This window comes from Falco biarmicus, chromosome 1 (assembly GCF_023638135.1).
Source record: "Falco biarmicus isolate bFalBia1 chromosome 1, bFalBia1.pri, whole genome shotgun sequence".
NCBI classification, from domain to species: domain Eukaryota; kingdom Metazoa; phylum Chordata; class Aves; order Falconiformes; family Falconidae; genus Falco; species Falco biarmicus.
In genome coordinates, this window is record NC_079288.1 from 102994851 (window position 1) to 103015374 (window position 20524).

General features: G+C 46.9%; 2 protein-coding genes and 1 long non-coding RNA gene across 10 annotated transcripts in view; 1 reads left to right on the forward strand and 2 right to left on the reverse strand.

The window, feature by feature from the left end:
• Window positions 1-228: 228 nt before the first annotated feature.
• On the reverse strand, window positions 229-4282 carry LOC130156304 (uncharacterized). Its single transcript, XR_008824375.1, has 2 exons — window positions 2516-4282; window positions 229-1461 (listed from the first exon to the last, which is right to left on the reverse strand). It is a non-coding gene; the product is annotated as an uncharacterized LOC130156304 (long non-coding RNA).
• A 133-nt stretch (window positions 4283-4415) lies between these two features.
• On the forward strand, window positions 4416-13840 carry GRSF1 (G-rich RNA sequence binding factor 1). The gene is made up of 10 exons (XM_056354654.1): window positions 4416-4607; window positions 4890-5034; window positions 5919-6074; window positions 6432-6572; window positions 8063-8192; window positions 10779-10936; window positions 11086-11210; window positions 11897-12032; window positions 12252-12335; window positions 13700-13840. The coding sequence occupies exons 1-9, from the start codon at window positions 4431-4433 to the stop codon at window positions 12308-12310; spliced, it is 1227 nt and encodes a 408-aa protein (XP_056210629.1). The 5' UTR covers window positions 4416-4430; the 3' UTR covers window positions 12311-12335; window positions 13700-13840.
• Window positions 13841-14099: 259 nt separating this feature from the next.
• Window positions 14100-20524, reverse strand: part of RUFY3 (RUN and FYVE domain containing 3) — a 57826-nt gene continuing 51401 nt past the window's right edge. For 6 of the 8 annotated variants that reach the window (XM_056354556.1, XM_056354572.1, XM_056354564.1 and 3 more), the window contains 4 exons: window positions 20286-20365; window positions 18956-18983; window positions 17938-18012; window positions 14100-16629 (listed from right to left, as the gene is read on the reverse strand). In XM_056354556.1, the coding sequence (XP_056210531.1) occupies window positions 16486-16629; window positions 17938-18012; window positions 18956-18983; window positions 20286-20365 (327 nt within the window). In that variant the 3' untranslated portion in view covers window positions 14100-16485. Of the gene's footprint in view, window positions 16630-17937; window positions 18013-18955; window positions 18984-20285; window positions 20366-20524 lie in introns of those variants that run through there. The other 2 variants (XR_008824361.1, XR_008824365.1) reach the window with 2 other exon arrangements.

Consider the following 20524-nt stretch of genomic DNA (forward strand, 5'->3'; position numbering starts at 1 on the left):
TGCGCTTTCCTGGCAAGATACTGAGGGTGCACAGTGCGTTGCAAAAGATGCCCGGCAGCTCATTCCACACCAGATGACAGCTGCAGGCTCTGGTTTTGGGGTCTGGGGACTGTGCTCTGGGAATCCTTACCTCCCATTCCCAAACAGGAATAAGGCTCTTAATTTCGGGGTTTGTCCCAGTCAGTTTATATGTTCTAGGGGAAACAAAGACAGCAGCAGCCAGAATGCTTCAAACTGAAATATTATATTCATATCAAACAATGACTGCACATTCCACTGTAGACTTAGCCGCATCCAACTGCCACCTCTTTATGGCAGAAATTACAATCCCAGGATGTAATTTCACGTGAAAATCTGCCTCCATGTAGCTCAATAAGGAGCCAGCTGGATTTCCAAGAGGGAACAGGACAGGCAGCAGGACCCCCAGAGACTAATTCCCTCCTGCCCAAAGGGATTCTGCGAGCCTGGCAGCCCTACAAAGCTCACAGTACTGCAGGTAGGCCAGAGGAAAACCCATTGACTTCCAGATTCGTTATCAGGCAAATTCAGTACATCGAAACATGCCACAATCCCGCACAGTGTTAAGTTCCTGTACGGCACATAAGGGGTTTCAGCTATAACACCTTATGTGGCAACATTGACAGTTGTCTGCTGCTCTAGTGTTTTTAAATGCTGAAACTGCATTTTCTGCTTTTCTGGCTCTGTCCTTCAGAGCAAGTCAGAATGCTAGGTCAGTGCATTTCTGAGTAAATTAAAATTACACTACCCTTTTTAGGACACTTTTTAAATCAAGTCTTTTACTGGGCAGCAAAGGCGTAATTAAAAAGCATTTCATGACGTTTGCAATTTTTCTTTTGGCTGTATTAGTAAAAGCAGGCACAAAATGGGTCTCTGGGCACTTTTTAACAGATGCTGTCAGGCTAAGCTGGCCACATAAACCAAGCTCAAAAAAAATATTGCTGATCTTTCTGGCAATTCATGCTGGGACAGGAACAACCTCCATTCCCTGTTCCCACCCATACGCTTCCTTCTACCCACAGAGTGTTTTATTTTAGTGGCAAGTTAAAATTAAATGTCTGTTGCTGCAGCAGTCAGTAGGAAATACTTGGCTTGGGTGGCTGTCAGGAGAAATGGTTACGTAATGTGTACATTTTATGTCTCACATTAATATCGGTCTGTGCGGGATGGCTAAGGGTCACATGAAGTGCTCACTTCAGACGCTGCCAATACAAGGGACTGGCAGCATGCTGCAGTCTTACGTAAGAGTCGAACCGCTCAGTTGCTCCAGGAAAGGCACAGTGAATGCTCCCGTGGCCTCACGTCTGTCATTTTGGTTTATCCATTATACTGTGGAGCTTAAAGAATTACTCTGAAAGGGCCCTCAAGCTGACAGAGTGCTTTGGTCCTGAACTGAAGTTTTCAGCTTTGGCAGCACAGCTTGGTAAACACGGAACATTCCAGCTGAAAAGAGTTCAGAAATTAAGATCACAAAACTTAATAGGCATGTTATTGCGAATAGAAAAAAGGAAACAAAATTTTGCCTCGAAATGTAAATAATACAGTAAGTAAATACTAAGCTTTTAAACATTCTCCCCACATTCTAGATTAAACCGATAGCATCCATGAGATTTTTAATTGGATACTTGTTTGTGCATTAAGGTAAGGGATTTGATTTGTGAACAAGGGAAACATTTAAGTATAAATATCATGGTACGTACTTGTAATTACTTGCTACAAAAAAATGCAACACATGAAGAAATTACAGGAACTATGAGGTTATTATGCAGTGGTCCTAAGCGTCACCGTAATTCTGGAGCTGGGATGATACAACTCAGCAGCCCTGTTACCACTGGACTGTAGAAAGCATAATAAATTTGGCCCTCTGTTGCCTTCAGGGCTCCTGTGGCGCTTGGATATGTGTCATTCCTGCTACAATGTTCATACACTTCAGTAATAACGTGTCAGAAATAAATTATTTGTGTAGGACCTGCTCCACAAATCTCAACAGCGTTTACGGTGTGGACAATGTCTGCAGTGAGGTTCATGTAACTTAAATCTCTCCATGTACGCTATGCTTTCCTTTCTGTTTTCCAGAGTTGGTGGGCTCGTTCAGGTTAAGGACACAATCTCCTGCTGAATGCTGAGAGAGTTACAAATCAGCGATTGTATGACAGGCTCATCTTTCACAGAAAATGGTAGAAGCCCTACTGCTCGAGTAATTTAAAGCTAAATTAATAATTTTAGAAAATGTCACAACAAAAGGTCAATTTTTCTTGATGACAGATTATACAAAGTGATGTTTCCCAATATAAGATAAGCATGTGTTTTAGTATCAACTCAGAAGATTTTTCTTTTTCCTCTGGTCAAACTAAAGAATAGCTGGTATTCATTATTCTTAACAATTAACCTGTTTAACGTTAGGTATTGAAAAAGGCATCTTCCAAAGTAAATCTAACTTCTTTGTCAACAGCAGTATGGAGGGACATCTCCAGGGGTTTTTTTTGGTTTTACTTACAGTAACAGATTTCCTCTCATAAGCAGACTTCATTCAACACCAGTTCTGTCGAGTGAATAAATGCAAATTCTGTTGTCCTAGGATGATTTATTTTTTTTCCTCTGACCGTAGGTGTGGAAGCTTTGATCCGTCACGGTTGCTAAGGAAGCTCTGGGATTCCTGGAAAACTTCAGTGCCAACAGATGCCCAACAAAACGGTGCCCTCTAAAGGTAACTCGCACACACTGACAAGCTACAAGACAATCAGTGGGATATTTTTCACTGTACTTAGGTAGCAAATATATTGAAGGAAAAATGAGTGGAAGACGTGCATCTCTTAAAGACACCCTTCCTCACACCCTGCTTGGTTCACAAGAGAGGAACACACATAGCATTCCCTTGGTCCGTAACATTCAGGGATCTGCTTATTCAATTAAACTTCAAGCACAAAACCCAATCCAGATAAAGGTAAGTGTTCAAGATGAATTCCTGTAGTTATCTTAATTTTTTGCTCCTATAAAATTTCCGTGCTTACTTAAAGAAGGTTTTGAAGAGAAACCTGACATGTAGACTATGAAAAACTGGAATGTGAACCACTTCAGCACTGAGGTTAACATTCCTTTGAAAATGTGTGCAATACGTGATTTACCTTGAAAACTGAAAAGAGTTGAGAGTGCTGTTGTCAAGAGACTGTGTTATTATCAAGGCAACAGTCTGTCATGAAAGTTTGTTACAGGGAATAGTTTATAAAAGTAAAAGCCAGCAATGAGAAAACATAAAACAGCTTGTTAACATTTCCAAAATGGTGATAAGGAACACTCAAGGTTTCTGAGAAATTAATGGGTTGGCAGTACTACAAGCTGAAAGACTTTTGTTGAAAATCCCAAGATCCTATCTTGGGTGATAGTTTGCAATGGCTTGAGATTGCAACTCTTACCTGGTGATCCCAAGACTAGAACTACAGGATGCCGGACAGAGGGCGATAATCTTCCCTGTCATGGCTGTCACCATCTTCCCGATGCTGGGGTCCACACGCCCGGACAGCCTGGCTCATCCTTCTACGGAGCAACCACTCAGATACCTGCCTGCCTACCCTGGGTCTGAGCTTCCACAGTCTCCCATGGCCTCCTCCACTGTTGGGTTGGGGGGTTTGGCTTGTCTTTTCTCTTCTTTCTTGTTTTGTTTCATCCTAAAAAGTTTTCTTTTGGGTTCTGCATAACCTGCCTTCCCCATGTGTGCACTTACAAGAAGCTGGTGCTGGCTATTTCCCCCTCATCCCTCTTGGATGCAGCAATGACAGCAGGGCTGTTTTTCCAGATCATGGGAAAGGTGTGTATGTTCCTCCCAGACAGGTTCAGCCAGTATTGCCTCTGATGTATAAGGCTATCAAGCTCAGAACAGAGCAAGGGGGAGAAAATCAGGTCTCTTAGAACAGGGAAGGGGTGCAAAAAGGTTGTCATGCTTAAGTCTGACGTAAAACTTTACTTTGCAAATATACTGAGGGTGCGGTGGGGGTGGGGGGGTATTCCTTCCTGTTTTGTTTGATAAAAAAATGTAAGCCCGTTAGCGGTGACAGAAAGTCTAACGGAGCATAAGCCAGTTAATACCGTGTCGCGACTCATCGCTGTGGGAGCGCGGCAGCTCTAACAGGCGTTTGGCTTCCCCCTGCAGAGGCTGAAGGGCCCCCGCTGGGCCCGGCGGGCCGGCAGTGAGACCCGCGCCCCCCCTCGCTGCGGGCAGCGCCTCGCCACCTCCCGCGCCCGGGCCCGCGCCCCGCCGAGCCGGCAGGCAGCGGCCGCGGCCCGCACGGAGCGGTGAGTCTGCACGGCGGGGGGCGCGGCGGGGAGCGGGGCGCGCAGGGGGCGCTGCCGCGGCGGGGGCGCCACGCTCCGGCGACGCCTCCTGTGAAGGGAGGCGGAGCCCCCGTTCGTCGCCCATGGCCGCCGCCGCGGCGCGCCGCGGGCTGCCCGCCCTGCTGCTGCTCGGCCGCCGGCCGCCCTGCCCGCGCCTGCCGGCCGCCCGCCGCCCGCTCACCGCCGCCGCCCCCGGGCCGGGGCTGGGCGCGCCGCGGGCTCCCGCCCCGCTCTGCGCCGCCGTCCGCAGCTACAGCCAGGTAGGGGCCTGCGGGGACGCGGCCTAAAATGGCGGCGGCGCGCGGCCGGGGGACGCCGAGGGAACCCCGCTGGCCGGGACCGAGCCGGGGGGCGCCATCGCTGCGCGGCCCCCGCCGCCGCGGGGACAGCCCCCCTCGCCTCGCTGGGCCGGGGTCTGTCAGCGGGGCGGCGGGGCCCTGCCCTTGCCCTGCCCGCCGTGCGCCAGCCCCGGGACCCTGCCCGCAGTGCTGCGCCTCCGCGTGCTCACGGGGGGGTTTGTCCCTGTTTCTTTTTAATGACAGGTTACAGATTCACCGTCCCGTGAAGGTCACCTCTCCGACGGAGAGCCAGAGTCACCCAAGGAAGATAATGACAGCGTCTATCTCATCAGGGCACAAGGATTCCCTTTCTCCTGCACTGAAGAAGACGTGCTTACCTTTTTTGATAGTATGGGAGTTAATTTTCTGTGTTAACTGTTCGGGGTGGTGTTATTGAACCCAGTAGTGAATGATTAGTTAACAGAACCAAACTTAAAAGATGGTTAACTAGAGAAAGATGAGGTTTATTCACCGTTCCCACATATAAACCGAATGATAACTTCCAGACTGCTGGACAATGACTAGAAACTCATCCTTATGGCTTTTTATATTCAGCTGAACAAGCCTTTCCCTTGTTAGTGAGCATCTCCACAGAAAAGGCAATCCAGTTCATAGTAGCTCATTTAAAGACCATTATGGCTGGCTTTATCTCCAGCCCCCCTCTTTTAAACAAACTGGAGTGGTTCACTAGTTTAAACTTCAGTGTCACTTTCTGATCCTAATTAGTAGGCCTGTGCATACCTTTGCAAGGCTGACCCCTCCATACTGTAATATCACGCTGCATTCTTCCAGAGGTCAGATCCAAGTTTTTGAATGGTTTAATAACCTGCTAAACTAAATTACATCAGTTTGAAGTCCTAGGGGAAAGGAACATAGAGCACGCAGAGTATAGCTGTAAAGACTGAAAGGCTGTAGTATTTGTTCTTGATTGGAGATAACTCAGAAACAAGTAAGTTTACCAACAATATGACAATATATATTATCCATTTATACAGCTGCGGAAGGTAAGGGATGATCGGTTTCTTGTCTGCAATAAGCATTGTGTGTTAAGCATCATGTATTAGTATGAAGGGTAGAAATAGGAATTTCCAGTCCTTTGTTTCAAGACAGTGTTTTGCAGTGCTGAGGGGGAATCACTCTATGCAGAATATTCAGGTTTCATCTGCATTCAGAGGACTCCCATGTTTGATGTAGTTGCGTATGTTTCTGTATTGTGTGTTCCTTGATTTCTAGGCTGTAGGATTCGAAATGGTGAGAACGGCATACACTTCCTCTTAAACAGGGATGGGAGACGCAGGGGAGATGCCTTAATTGAGCTGGAGTCAAAAGCAGATGTCCAGAGAGCCTTGGAAAAGCACCTGAGGTATATGGGCCCGCGCTATGTGAAAGGTGGGTTTGAAACAGCAGAAGTCCTTTGGAAGAAAACTCAGAAGTGAATAAAACCTGCTTGAATAATAAAGCGGGCTGGTGTGATGGGGGCAGCACAGAGATTCAGGGTGTGGAACAGAGCAGCAAATTAAATTGGCCAACAAGGCACCATAAAGCCAAATTTTCCTAGGCTGGACAGGAAAAGCTAAGTGGCTTACACCATGAGGGGTGTCATTACATGACCATAAGAGTTTGGGGTGGGTGAAGAAATACTATGGGGGGAGGGAGGGAAGGGAGCTGCCATTGAAGAATGCCTGCAGAGTGCCGCCTTCCAAGTACCATGAGGGAAAATAAGTTTTGTGCCTGTGTTCCTTGCAGTCTTTGAAGTACATGATAGTGATGTAGAGGGCTTGCTACAAAGTCTGCGGGATGAGTCACAAGCCATAAATGATGGAGTTGTATTGCTCAGAGGCCTTCCCTTCAGCTCCACTGAGGACGATATTGCAGATTTTTTTGCAGGTAACTCAACCTAGTCTGTGCTCTTCAGTTACGAGAGTTATTTCTCCATATTGATGCTTAGATAGGCTGTTGTCCTTCAAGCAAGAAAAGCAAAAGCACATTGAGCCTTGAACACCTTAAACAGTATAAGGAGTTGCTGTCCCCCTGTAGGCAGAAGTATCTGAGGCTTTCTGAACAAGCCTTTGCCTGCAGTGTTTTCTTGCACCTTTGACTTTCTGCAGGTCTAACCTAGGATCGGTACTTGCAGCACTTTTCTAGGGGGCTAGCAGAAGGAAATAGAGTAGTCTTTCCAAGAAGAAAATGAACTATCCCAGCCAAAACCAGGACAGAGAGAAACCTAGATCCCATTATCTGCAATTGGATTGCTACCAGTGCATGATTTGGTGGAGTTAAGAGAGGCAAAAATGCCTGTACGATAGTTACAGTACAAGTGAATGCAGCATGCGTATTCTCAGCTGTATAATCATGACAGATTACATATGCTACTTAAAAGTATTAAAAGCAGATTTTTTTTGTTTATCACTGGCTTGTTCATGGTTGTGAAAGTTAATTGCGCCAGTTCTCAGCTGAGCAGGTGTTGCACAGTGGGTGTGTGCACACTTACCTCCCATACTCAGTGCTAGAGTAATCGGGTGGTTCCTGCGTGCATTCATTAAGAAAGAAACCACCTAGGTTTTGCAAAATAAATTGATGTTTCCTTAGGTAAAGTTTTATGTTGTAGATGAAACCAAAACCAGTTCTTCCCTGCAACTTCTTCCACACCAGGTAGGCCTGCACACAGAGCCCTGCAGCGCTGAGGCTCATAATAACCACCATTGTGCCAAAAGACAAGGCCACTGATAGCAGATTTTTCAATTGATAACCAGTAGTTCAGTATGTTTGAAGGCATCTAGTAGCAGAATTATCACAATTAAATGACTAGAGCAGCTTGTGGAGTATTTCCATGTTTTCAGGAGCCTGGGGAGACCCTTTGAGAAAGTAACAAGGTGCAAAGAGGCATGCAAAAAAAAAAAATGTAGTAGCCCAGCACAGTGTGCACTTTGTATCATGTCAGATACAGCTATTAACCAGATTACAGGCTCCCCGAGAAGATAGGATACAGCACAAAAGCTGAAGTTCAGTGAATTTGACCTTGGTTTTAAACAAGTGGGAAAAACTACTGTAATAACATGCAAAAATTTCAAGAACATTTGTGCTGTGGATCTCCTTGTTGTCTAGAACGTGGATTCACTTATTATTTTTATAGTTACTAGAAGCCTCAAGTCAATTCATTATTGGCAGTTAAGCCTTCTGTTGAAAACTAACTGAAACAAAGCAAATCAATTGAAGTTTAAAACAAAAAAGATTTGTAGGCCAGCATGAGCAGTTGTTTCAGAACTATTTAACTGCCCAGTTGTCAAAAATCAGAAGAGTAAGGAAAAAAGATGTCTCTGAGCTATAGTGCAAGTTCCTGAAAACATGAATGCCTTTTTCTCCCCACCCTTCCATAGGTTTGAAGATAACTGACATAGCTTTCATCTACCGGGGAGAAAGAAAATCAGGAGAAGCTTTTGTGCAGTTCGCCACTCCTGAAATGGCAGCTAAAGCCCTGTTACGACACAGGGAATATATGGGAAGTAGGTATGTACTTCACAGGGGCTCAGGAGGTTAGAGGAATGTAGTACAAAGTGTGGTGTGTGACTTACAGCTTGCTTCTGACCAGGTGAATCAGCTGATCTTGGGCTATACCGTACTTGCATTATTATTAAGGAAGCTTCTGCCTTTTTACCCTTAAAACCTAGAACTCAAGACTTCAGATTCAAATTTCAGTGGAAATCATAGCTAAGTCTTTCTCATACTGGGGTCAGACTGTCATGCTGCACCTTAAAACATTTTTTTAGCAGCGCCCTCTGAAATACTGTGTAACCCAGGTGTTAGGTCTTCGGGTGATGCTTTCTTTAGAACCCTGGCAGAACTGGAGAAAAGAAAAGCCTTTTGCAGGCTTCTGTGCGCTGCAGAGATGCCTTCAGCGATCACAACTTGGGGGAATTTGGAGCCTCTCAGAAAAAGTCTCAGTTCTTTTTAAGTAATCCTGAAAGCCAGTGTTATCCTAACAAAAAGGGAGTGATAGCATTTGGGGCAGGGAACACTAGATAGACACTGCCTGCCCAATCACAGGTGCATGGAGATCCTGCACCTCCCACAGACATTGACCCAACCAAGTTTCCCCCATGTTTCTTGGTGCTTTTCTGCAGTTTTGGCAACCCTCACCCTTCCCTTCTGCCCAGGGCCAGGCAGAGTTGGTGTCTCCACTTGGAGATTACCCTGCACACAGCACAGCTGACACTCACTTCTGGCTTGAATCTGTTCCCCACATTGACTGCTGGCCGACACCGTACAATCACCTTTGTCTTTGGCGACCACATCCACCTGGGCTGTCCTCTTCCCTCAGGAATCCATGTTGCTAAATTTTCTTCTAGAGCACAGAGCCCTGTGCCACTCTCACAAGAGCCTCTCTTTTCTCAAGCAGAAACGTAACCACTTTCTCCCCAGAATCACAGAATCATTTAGGTTGGAGAAGACCTTTAGGGTGATAAGAGTCCAGTCATTAACATAAATGCTGCCAAGTCCCCCACTAAACCATATCCCTAAGCATCACATCTTCTAAAAACCTCAGAGCTACAGTCAGGGAAAAAAGAAAACAAACTATTGATTTTACCCTGTTGAGCTTTTTCATTTTTCCTTAATAATCCACCAAGGTCTCTTCCAGAAATCTGATAACAAAAGACTTCTCCAGACCTCATCAGTTCTCCCATACATACTTCATTTTTTTGTTGTTCTTTTTTTCCTGTTCCTGGTCTGCAGTTCCTTGGGCTTGTTGTTCCCCCCTTCCCGGCCAATATTAAAAGAAAACAGCAGCTCTGTAGGTGTGCCCAATAATTGAATTAACTAACATACTTCCCTGCCCTCCAGTAGAGATTAATTCTCAGCCTGCCATTAATTTTTCCTTTCTCATGATGCAACAACAGCTGATCTGACTCACCTGCCCAAGTTTATACACCTAGTTCTGTGTGATTAGCCAAGAAATGGAGTGGTTTCCAAAACTGCTGTCACCTTGCTCTCATGCACTCTTCCTGGGCTGTCAGTTTTTCCACAAATGGCCTTAAGCTGTGCACAGTACTGAGCTGGGGCTCACGGGGGCCGAGCTGTAAGCTCTCAGCCTGTTCGTGGCGTTACTTTCCTTACTCTGGCTGCTCTCTTCAGGAAGGGAGGAAAGCCTCCTCACTTGGATGCCCATATTCTCTTCATCCCGTTACTCCTTCAGTGCTGTGGAAATGGCCTGATTTAACATTGCTAGTTAAATTTGTGCGAGGCCCGGCTGGTACTGCTGCGAGCTCTGAAAGATGAGCACAGACAGCTCTGAGTTAAGGTGCTCTGGGGCAGGTAGCAAGAAACAAGGCAGCATAATTTTATGCTTTGACTAAACCTGTAAATAAGGGTTTGTGGTAGTTTTTTTCTTTCTGTGCTGTAAATGGGATCTTGCTAGAGCCCCTTAATGTTGCATTAAATATCGGTGTATTACGCCCTTGACTTTCACACATGCCCCTGTTACGTTTTATCCCATCACTTTCATAGCCATACATAAAATCTTACAGCTGCACCGAAGTATTTAATATGTCCCTGTGCATCTTCTAGGTCTGGCTGTTTCAGTAATCTGTTTTGGGCTTGGGTGTGTGGTTTTTGGTTAGTTTTTTTAAATTTGGGGTTTGTAGAAATTGGAAAGTGCAAGCTGCAGATGTGCAGTGAGGGGAAAACAGCCTTACATACAGCGCTGCTCCAAAGGAGAGGAATCATTTGTTAGGGGAAGGACACCTGTATTTCTGTGACAAACCAGAATTTTGGCTTGTGGGTGATTGGTATTATTTCTGCAAGAACTTTGTATAAGGCTGTAAACTAAAGATGTTGTCCAGAGCAGACTGGTAATCTGTCTCCCAGTATGTGGGTTTGTCAGTGCAAGTTGAAAATGCCTTCCGTAAGCATAAGCATGCAGTTAAATGAATTCATTCTTCAGAACCATGGCTTGCTGAACCATGGCTCTCACACCCCACCCACCCAGTACCTGAGCAGACCAGAGACAGGAGAATGTCCTCAAGGTACCGTCTCAAACCCTTGAGTTCTTTGTGGAGGTGCAAGATGTGCCATGTAATCTTTTCCTTTGAATTCTAGATACATAGAAGTGTATGTCAGTAGAAAGCATCAAATGCAGAGGCATGTGCCTTACGACAGGCAGACGGTGACCTACCCCAGAGTAAAAGAACATGAGTCCGTTTCTGAAGAAAGAGGATTGAGCGACATGGGAAGATCTGATGCTGAAAAAGAAAATAGTGAGTCCCTCCCTGTCAGGCATGTTCTTTAAGGCCCCTTCATTTTACCCTGATTGTCTGCTGTGAGCATGACCCCGCGTGTCTACGGCTTTCACATGGGGGAGGTGATAATTGCAAGCATTAATGATGTTTTTTCCTGTATTCCACAGAAATGTGCAGGGAAGGAACGGAAAGCTCTGGGCATGTTGCAGAAGCTGGGAATATCTCATCACCGCTGCACTTTGTCCACATGAGGGGCTTTCCTACCCAAGCTAGTGCCCAGGACATAGTGAACGTGAGTAACAGTAAAACCATGAATGAAATCTGGCTGTCATTACCAATTCAAACCCTTGGTTAATTGTTACAGATTAAGTGACTTCCAATGTTTAATTTATCTGTGTCTGTGCTAGTCCTTGGTGCTTGAGAAACTTGAGCTTGCTGTGGGCTACAGGCTGCCCTGGGTAGCTGTGGCCTCCTGGGCACAGCAGTGATATAGTTGCTGCTGTAAATAAGAATCAGTTAAAGCTTGCTGGGCTGTCTTAGTATCTGTTGCTTCAAATTGTGCAGCCATTTATAAGCCTGGCTAGATTTCACAGCTGAATGTACAAAAATGTGTTTCAGAATCTTTTAAATAAAATTTTACTTCATTTTAATAGCATAGAGCATCACAGAACAAATGTACCTGCATTTGATGACTTTGATATGTACAGAACACATGTACTGTGTGAGGATGTCTGTTCCTGTCAGGAATTACCAGGGGCTTACACAGGGTGGGAGGCTGCGCACAGTGGGACAGGTGACTTGGGTGGGCCTCACTTCACCCAGGCAGAGAAGGGGGACCTTCTGCTACTCAAGAGCTCTGACTCCCCCATAGTTGGACAGGCTTTATGAGTAAAAACAAGTTTCTTGGTTAATAGGGTGCGTTACTGTCGTGTTGGTTGTTTCTTGCCAAACTCTCTTGTTTGTTTTCCTCCTTTTCAGTTCTTTGCTCCACTGAAGCCCACGAGGATCATGGTTGAATACAACTCCAGTGGAGATGCCACAGGAAAAGCAGATGTGCATTTTGAGAGCCATGAGGATGCAGCTGCTGCCATGGCTAAGGAGGGGTCACAGCTGCGTAAGTAAAACCACAGATCCTCAGGTGGTTTGGCACAGCATGTCAAGCTACTGTTAATGCTCTGTGCGAAAGGATCACATTAAACATAGATTTCCAAATTACCCTATAAGGTGACATTGGCTTTGCAAAAAAGAAAAAGAAAATAAAAAGAAGAAAAAAAGAAAATGGAACACATACAGATCACTAAACATAGACTACCTCTCTCAAATTGTTCCCCAGAGTGCAGTGCCATTGAATTATTCCTGAATAAACATCCAGAGGCAAAGGAAGACTGCTAGTGACAGTGGCACGAGCTCAGATTTGGTAAGTGCGTCTTTATTACTTTGTTGATCTTGTTCCTATTTTAGTAGCGTGTGCCTCAGGCTTACTATGTCTGACACTTTGGATTTCAGCGACCTTAAAGGCTAAAATTAAGAGTGGCTGAAGGGGATCATCACAGCTAACCTGAGGTCAGGCATCGAGCCTGGACCCTCCAGCCTGCAAATCCAGATTCCACAGGGTAGCAAGGCCTGTGGTGATGGGGCAGCGGCTCCATGCCGAGGTTACAGCCCCAGCTGGCAGAGGTTCTGCTGTGCTCCGATGCTGCCCAGCTACGCTGTAGCTTGCTCTTTCACAGCTGAGGCCTGCTGCAGTGTGCGTGACAGCTTTCTTTTTTGCTTTCCTTTCTTCCTTTAAAACTCTGCTAAGTGTGATTGATTAAAGGTCTGATGAGGTTGTATTCCCTGGCACAGAAGAGGAAATGTGGCTAAGCATTTCCCAGAGCTGTGGATTAACAGCAATTGGTCTTTAGGCTGGGGGCAGGGGGAATGTTACTTACAGTTACAGGCAATGGAGTTTGACAAGTAACATTGTTGGAGTTGTTTCTCCCTTTTTTAATTCATCCCCTTTCAGAAGTGGCCCGGTAGGGTACCTAAGCACAGTAGGCAGCCTGTTTTCAATGCAAACATTGGAAACCATGTTTTTCATGGCGCTAACCTTGGGGTGGGGGGGCAGCTGTCCTATAGTGGGACAGTTTTTTCTTTTTTTGTTGCACAGAAACTGTCTTCTCTCTCCTGGCAGTTTACAAGAGAAAAACGTGGGTGTAGGCAGGAGGGAGGTGGCCCTGCTGCAGAGGCGGGCACAGTGTGGCAGGGCTGGTGTTGCTGCTGAAACAGCATCTGAAAACACCAGCCAGCCCTCCCTGCTGCAGGATGGTTTCCCAGGTCTGCACTGTGGGGCAGAATGTTTGTACCTGGAAGACATTTCCTGTGACCTTTACAGAAGGCCCAGACCAACTTGTTATACTTCCATGAATTCCCTTGGGAGTGTTGCGGGGTGATGGTTGCCGCTCCCGCAGGGGCCTGGTCCCCACAGGTGCCGCAGGGAGGACAGGCACCCCCAGTGCCCCACAGCCCACCCAGCCTCCCTGCCGCCTCGTGCGGGGATGGCCACCCACAGTCACTGGCCCCGGTGGAATTAACCACCCCCCACGCCGTGCACACATCCTGCAGCCCCCCACGAAAACATCTTGTAGCTGTTTGTATCATCTTACCTTTTTTTCTGAGGTCTTTTAGTATGGCCAAATTCTGCTGTTTTATTATGGGAGACAATTTGGAATAAAATGCAGGGAAGAAAGGAAAGCAGTAGGCTGCAGTGAGGTAGTCATTTGTCTTTTTCCTCTTTTCTAGGCCAAAGCGAACACATTCCGTGGGTACAAGCGTAAAGATCAAGTACAACCGCCGCTGCTCAGTAACAAGGATAACCTGTATAAAACCTAGTTCAGTGTTGTGTAAAAGCATGTAATAAATTGCATTGACATACTGTGGAAAGGTTGTTGCAAAAGTAGAAGCAGCGGTAAAGGAGGAATGGCAGACGCTGCAGGAGGGAGCAGTTCTAGCCTCCAGCTGCATAACTATGTACAGATCATTAATTAAAAAAACAGTCTTTGCAATTAACAAAACTAGAGTGATTTAAGGTCGTCATATGCAGAAGTCAGCAGAGGGGCTGTGTAGTGTAGCCAACAGCTCATCACTCCTGCCGCGCTTCTCTCCATCAGGGATGAACAGACCACTCGGGATAGACATGGGATACAGATGTTCAAGTTTTTATTATTGTGTGGAACAAAATTAACAGCAGAAAAACAGCCCTCCACTCCCCCTAGTCCAAACATTCAGGTGTCAGCCTACGCTCCAGCATTACGAGTGGTACCTGAACAAATGTGCCTTGAACATTGCAGCATTACAAGCGTAAAACATCCAGTACTTGGAGGCAGAGCTATTTGCTGGAGTCTGAGATGCCAGGAAAGAGGCGAGCACCGACACAGCTGGCAGCGAGCGCAGTCTCACTCTGACCTTGCCAGATGCCACTGTAGTCGCCAGACCTGTATTCTGAAGGGTTTTCTGCCAGTTCCCTGCTCATTTGTGACAATCTCACATGATTTCAGAGGAGCTGCTGAGAGCCGTCCTGCTCTGCACACCAGCAACAGTCCCAGCCCTCACTCGGAGCAAGCAGAGCAGCAGCTGTTCCTGCTGGGACAGCTGGAAGCTGGATACAGGTCACAAGCTGTCGCTTCAGAGCTGCAAAATGCTGGGTGTGCCAGTGTTAAAATCCTTTCCAGTAAGGGCCCAGTTTCCAGTTTACTCCTCTAACATGGAAGTTGCTTGGGTCTCACTTGCTCCTTGGCGCATGAGTCACGCTGGGCTTGGATGGAGGAACCTGAAATCCCGTAGCTGTGTACAGTACGTACACAAAAAGATTTCCACTAAATTCTGTGTCTTCTCTGTTCATCTCTGGTGTCTCACCCCGTCAAAGCAGTGTGCCCACACTTGAATTCTAGGCTTGTACTTCAACACTGTTTACAGCCACTAATCTACTTTAAGGGATAGCAGCAAGGAAATGTCACTACCACAAGGGGGAAAAAACCCAACAAACAAACCACAGAAAAACTACTTAAAGTTGCTCCCCCTGCGAAGTGCTCTGGCTCTGAAGGGTACCAAGGGGGGTTGGAGAACTTGGGTGGCTGAACACACCAATGCCTACAGGGAACTAGAAAAATAATTCCTGGTACAAACTAGCACCAACCACGTAAATAAGCTCAGCTCTGACACGGTTTTTAATGCGGTTCCAGACAGTCTAACGAACAGAAAATCCCCTCCGGGGCATGAAACCACTAACCCCTAATCAAATCTGTACAAAACCAAATGCATTTGTCACATGTAAATACATCTGTTTTCTATGGGCTACAGAACATTCTGTGGTCTTCAAGACTGAAGTAGGCTTCCAGTATAAGACGGACCAAACACAACTTTGACATGCTAGGTGCTTCGTGAGGAACCACCACCGCTTTTTGGAGCGACATAAAATTCCTTGAGGTAATAGCAACAAAGAATGATGTAGCACAAAGTCCGAAACCTCTTTAAACTGTGTTTCAAATTAGAATTTCTACCAGGTGAGAAACACTCCGATTTCATCTCCCCTTCATTCTGAGCTAATAAAAGTGAAACACCTGTTTTATGACTTTTTCACATGCACACGGGGGAAGAGGCAGATCAAAGTGGCTCTAAACCTTTGGTGTCATGATGACAACTGGGTATCTAAATACTTGGGGATCCAATCCTTCCAGGTGCCGCACCAAGAGCAGAAGGTACAGCTGCACCCTCAGCTCTGGCCACCCTTGTGTAATCATGAAGTCACAGTGAGGGTCTCCGAGAGGAAGGTCAGAGATGCCATAAGGCACTTCCGTGCCAGATCAGTGCAGGTCCTAGTTCTCGCATCATGCACACCTCAAAAACACCTACACCCCCCACCCCCTAAAATACAGAAGGAGAACTTTCACAGCTTTGTATGATTTTTCCATACTGATTTGCATGGCAAGCCCTTGGCCAGAGGGCTGTGCCAAAGAAATGAAGCTAGAAAGTGTTTATGGGCATCTTACCTGGCCTCCTTACCCCTGGCACTGATGGAGCACAGTTGAGCCAGATTGTCAAAGGCAACGGGAAAGGCGAAATTCCAAGTGCAGCCAGACATGAGGATCAAACCCGCTCCTCTTCTGCGTTCAGTGAGCCTTGGCTTAGCAGCAGCACTTCCACAGCACACGCCTGAACACGAGCATTGCCCGACTCGCAGGCACAGACACAGGTGCACACACACACACACACACAGAGCTCTCTTTTGGGGGGCAGGGGCTCTCTGCTCTCGCTGCGCCCCGAGGCTGCTCGGGCGCACCCTGGGGCTGCTCCACATGACATTCCCCAGGCGGTTCTCCCCAGCACTGGCTGAGGTCTGGGAGCAGGCAGGTTGCTGGACAGGGAAGGCTCAGGCTGTTGTTTAGTCACAAGAGACTGTGAACGCCACGAAGCTGCTTCCCCTCCGCCCTCCAAAGAATGCAGGTGAGCGTCGCGTCTTCACATTCCCCCTGAACAACCCCAGAAACCAACGTCATCGTGTTTTGTCACGTCTCTCTGCAGCCTGTCCCCTACAAGGGACTGCTGGAATACTGCTGGATGAGCCGCTTGTGACAGGGATTGCAGACGCGCTCGGGGTTAATGCTAGACGGGAGGGGCAGCTCATTCACTGAACAGGCTTCACAGAAGGTGCCACCGCAGTTCTTGCAGATATTCTGTAATGCAGAAAGAGGACAGAGATGTTCAAGACACAAGCAACACGCAGAAACTTAACGTTTTCTCTCGCTAACATCCTGTGTTTTCTCTCATTAACATTCAGTCAACCCAAATCCTCTGCTGAGCTAGAGAGAAACATGCCAAAACTCCACCCTGTCCCCTCCGAAGCCCCTGCGTTCGCTCCTGTGCTCAGGACCAGTTTGCAGCAAAGCTCCTTAGGCCCAATCAGAGTAGGTGAAGGCTCATGGTAAAGCAGGTCAGAGTTACCAACAGCAAACCATTCAAGTTTTAATTGATGAGGTCTACTAGAGCACTTAGTCACAAGAGGTGCTGTATATTTTATAGTCATATAAATACACCAGAATAAATCTTGTCTGATACGCGTATTTACATTTGCACGTGCATTTGGAAATGTGTCGAAGTCTGACATCAAGCTGTTAGCGTTTGCTTTGAACTCAATGCGTTTTCTCAAGATAAACACAAGGGAATAGGAAAGATTAAAAATCCTACAGTTCCCACGTGTGTAACAGGAGAGGTTCATGGTGTGACTGGGGGGGTGGGGGAGCAATCAGGGGCCCCCCCTCACTGACTGCTCTAAGCATCACGGCACTGCAGCGCCAGGGAGGAGAGGGCTGGCTTCCGACCACATCAAGGAACGCCGTCTGCGCAGGTGCTGCAGAGCAGGCTGGCCTGGGAGCAGCTCTTCACCCTGGCAAAAACCACGAGGCCAGAGCTGCGTCCGTGCCAGGCAGAACTGCAAACACAATCCAGCGCTGCCTTCCAGCGCCACCCCCCAAACTACTTGCAGCAGTGTGACCAGGACACGGGCTGCACTGACAGCAGCTCTGTCAGCACCCTGGCTTGCCTCCTTGCAAACTGCTCCTCAGCGCCGGTGGAGGAGAGCACCTGGATAAAGGCAGCACTCCCGCTGAGCACCCTTGCTGATAACTCTTGTAATCCCTCTAGATTCAGACTGTAAAGCAGTGAGGAAAGCCAGAAGGGCTTAGCCACAAAAAAAATAAAAGAAAAAGGTAAGGTGGCTCAAGTGGAGAAACAACAAACACTAACACCTCCTAGTCTCACTTCTGATCGACTCCAGAAAAAAACCCACTTAGCTAAAAAGGGAAGAAGCCACTAAGGGGAAGGAAAACCAAACTGCTGAACACAGAGGAGAGCGGGGGACCCCTTGAGTGACCACTGTCATTGTCCCAAGTCACCCATAGGAAATCTGTGCTATTTGAAAATGAAAATCAGAGGAAACGCACATTCATCAGATGACAGATGGCAATACAAGTCCTCAGAGTTACCTTTTTTTTGCTCCGGCTGCTTTCTTCCTGGCAGAGCTGGCAGATCTCGGCATTTTCAGGTCCTGACAGCTGTTCCTAAACCCCAAGTAAAAACCAAGGCGTTCTGCTTTACACAGCACCTCCATTAGAGCTCTGCAGCTAATCCGCATTCTTACAAAAGGGCGAAAGATTTCATGTCCTTGTGTTTTTAAACCCCTCTCTATTCACAGCACACCCCGCAGCCACGCAGAACCACCGTGCACTTGCAGGATGATCTGCAGTTGTTGCACTGGCTACGGTGCAGGGCAGACAGGGAAGCACGGCACGGCTGCCTGAACGAAGGACCACGCAGCTCAATTTTCAGGCTGAGATCAAGGCTGCCGTCCCAGCAACAACGCGGGAACTAAACATCTTTTTCACTGTGAAGAAGAGCTGGCGGATGCAGAAATTCTCAGCAGACAGCGCACAAAGCGAGTGTTGCAGCATCCCCTTCACAGCCAGGGGTCTGTCCCGGCTTTGCCAGGCACTCAAGGGAGAAAGGCTGGATTTGGGTCAATTTGAGATACATGAAAACACCAAAGCAACGGACCAAAACACCCCCCTCCCTCCAGCCTACAGAGCAACTGGCAAAAGTGCAGCCCAGACCAAGGAGGTTAAACACCGCCGTTTTCACAGACAGCAAATTACATCATGCTTTCATTGTTCTTTCCAGACCACCAACCCAGGAAAAGCACAGGGCAAAGCAACAGTAAAAGGGGATAATATTAGTTTAAAAACCCAACACGGTTGTGCTGAAGAGGCAAAATGAACTCACGGAGGTGCAGCGCTGCCAACGAAAAGCCTTTCTAATCAGATAAGCAGCGGTTTCCCCATTAGGGAATGATTGCAGCTACTGATTCTACAGCCAAATCCTCACCAAGGCAAAACCCGAAGGACAAACATCAGGATATGTGGGCAGGGAATATGCTGCAGCAACCCAGGAGCTCCCTCCATACCCCCTGCCCTTCAGTATTTCAACGCAAAAGAAAGAATCACTCACCTGCTCCTCCTGCGTGCTGCTCAGTAACCTACAAGAGAAGGACACCGTCACTTGGAGCTGGTGCTTCAGTCACCACATCATTTAAGAAAAAGATCTGGACTATCAAAAAATTCCTTCATCCTGTTTTTAAAACCCTACCCAGACAGATTTTTGGGCTTGCCTCTTCAAAACCACGCTCCAAGCCTGCCTGCACAAGAGGCGAGGCGTGCAGAGGCTCTGTCAAGCAGCGAAGCCAACAGGCACCGTGTGACTGGTGCTGCAGACGTACAGCGCTCCTGGCCCAGGGGAACAGGAGAAAAACTTGCAAGATGCCTTCAGAAGAGCAGAGGAAAGGGAGCATGAACATTGAAAAGGCTGCTTAGATGGTACAAATGCAGTTTAAAACTGGCTTTGAACTTATTACTGCAGAACAGCTGATCCCCTACAACTGATCCCGCAAACAGGCCGCGGTAACACATTTTGAGGCTTTCCAGATAAATCAGCAGCCTGACGCTCATATTGCTTAAACACTCAAGGTGAAAGGGGGTAAAAAGGCCTGGAAGTTTTTTAATATCTGATAAAACAGATTTGAATTGAGTCTATGCTATTTTTAAGGCAATACTTTTCTGATTAACTTGGCATTCAGTGCACTGTGTCAGAGCATGGTGTTTTTTCATTGACGTTCAGAATACTTCAAATGGTCTCCAACCAAAGTCCTCATTACAGAGCTGTTTCCCGTGACATTTTAAAGCACCTTTTCACATGTAAAACCAGATCTGAAACTTAGCTTCCAAATACTAAACAACCCTGCAACAAGAATCCTCCTCTGTAATATTCAGCTTAGAAACATGCTCCCTGAACTACATTTTTATACAACCATCTTCCTGAAAGTTTTCTTTCCCCAGCAGCTTCTGTTCTTGCCTAGAAGCCATTGTTCATCAGCTACAAATGCCATGGATCCACCAACCCTTCTCCTTTCCCTCACCAACAAAGGTATCTTCTTCAGACACGAGTACCAAAGGTCCAGATCTCTGCAGCATTTGGTTTACGAAGGTTAATTACGTGACAAAAATCAGTGAACAGCAGATTTATACAGAAATAAATTCAAAGGGAAATGGGAGAGAGACAGAGCTTTTCAGATCCAGAGACGCTGGTGACAGGCAGTGGAACCTCCTTCTTCGAGACACACGAAAAAGCAGCAGGGAGACCTCAATCAAGGGCAGGAGGTTGAAAATCTTTCTTAGAAAGGGAAGTTGTGCTATGGAAACCTCCCAGCAGCAGCAGGTGTTAGACAAGGGAAGCAGGACTTAGAAAAAAAGAAGGCAAAAACATGATTTCTTTTCTTCCGTACTTGTGTGGCAGGACACTGTTCTCCTCTCTTAGTGGCTGTTTCAGTTTAGCATTTTCTTCCTGGATTCTGAGCTTCCCATCCTGTCAAAAGGAAACATTTATCCATCAGCTGACCTACATAAAGCCTCCAGTTTCACCCCTGCCACTGCAAAGGGAGGCTTTATGTGGCTATTTTGTGCATGCTGATCTGCCCCTCCTTGGCACAGCAGTGTATTGGGACATGTGACAGCATACACACAC

Bases quoted from the DNA above. Each gene is read 5' to 3' on its own strand.
- GRSF1 (XM_056354654.1), top strand. From the start codon at position 4,431: ATGGCCGCCGCCGCGGCGCGCCGCGGGCTGCCCGCCCTGCTGCTGCTC. The intron at 10,937-11,085 runs GTGAGTCCCTCC...TGTATTCCACAG, and splicing joins TGATGCTGAAAAAGAAAATA to AAATGTGCAGGGAAGGAACG. The intron at 12,033-12,251 runs GTAAGTAAAACC...ATTGTTCCCCAG, and splicing joins TAAGGAGGGGTCACAGCTGC to AGTGCAGTGCCATTGAATTA.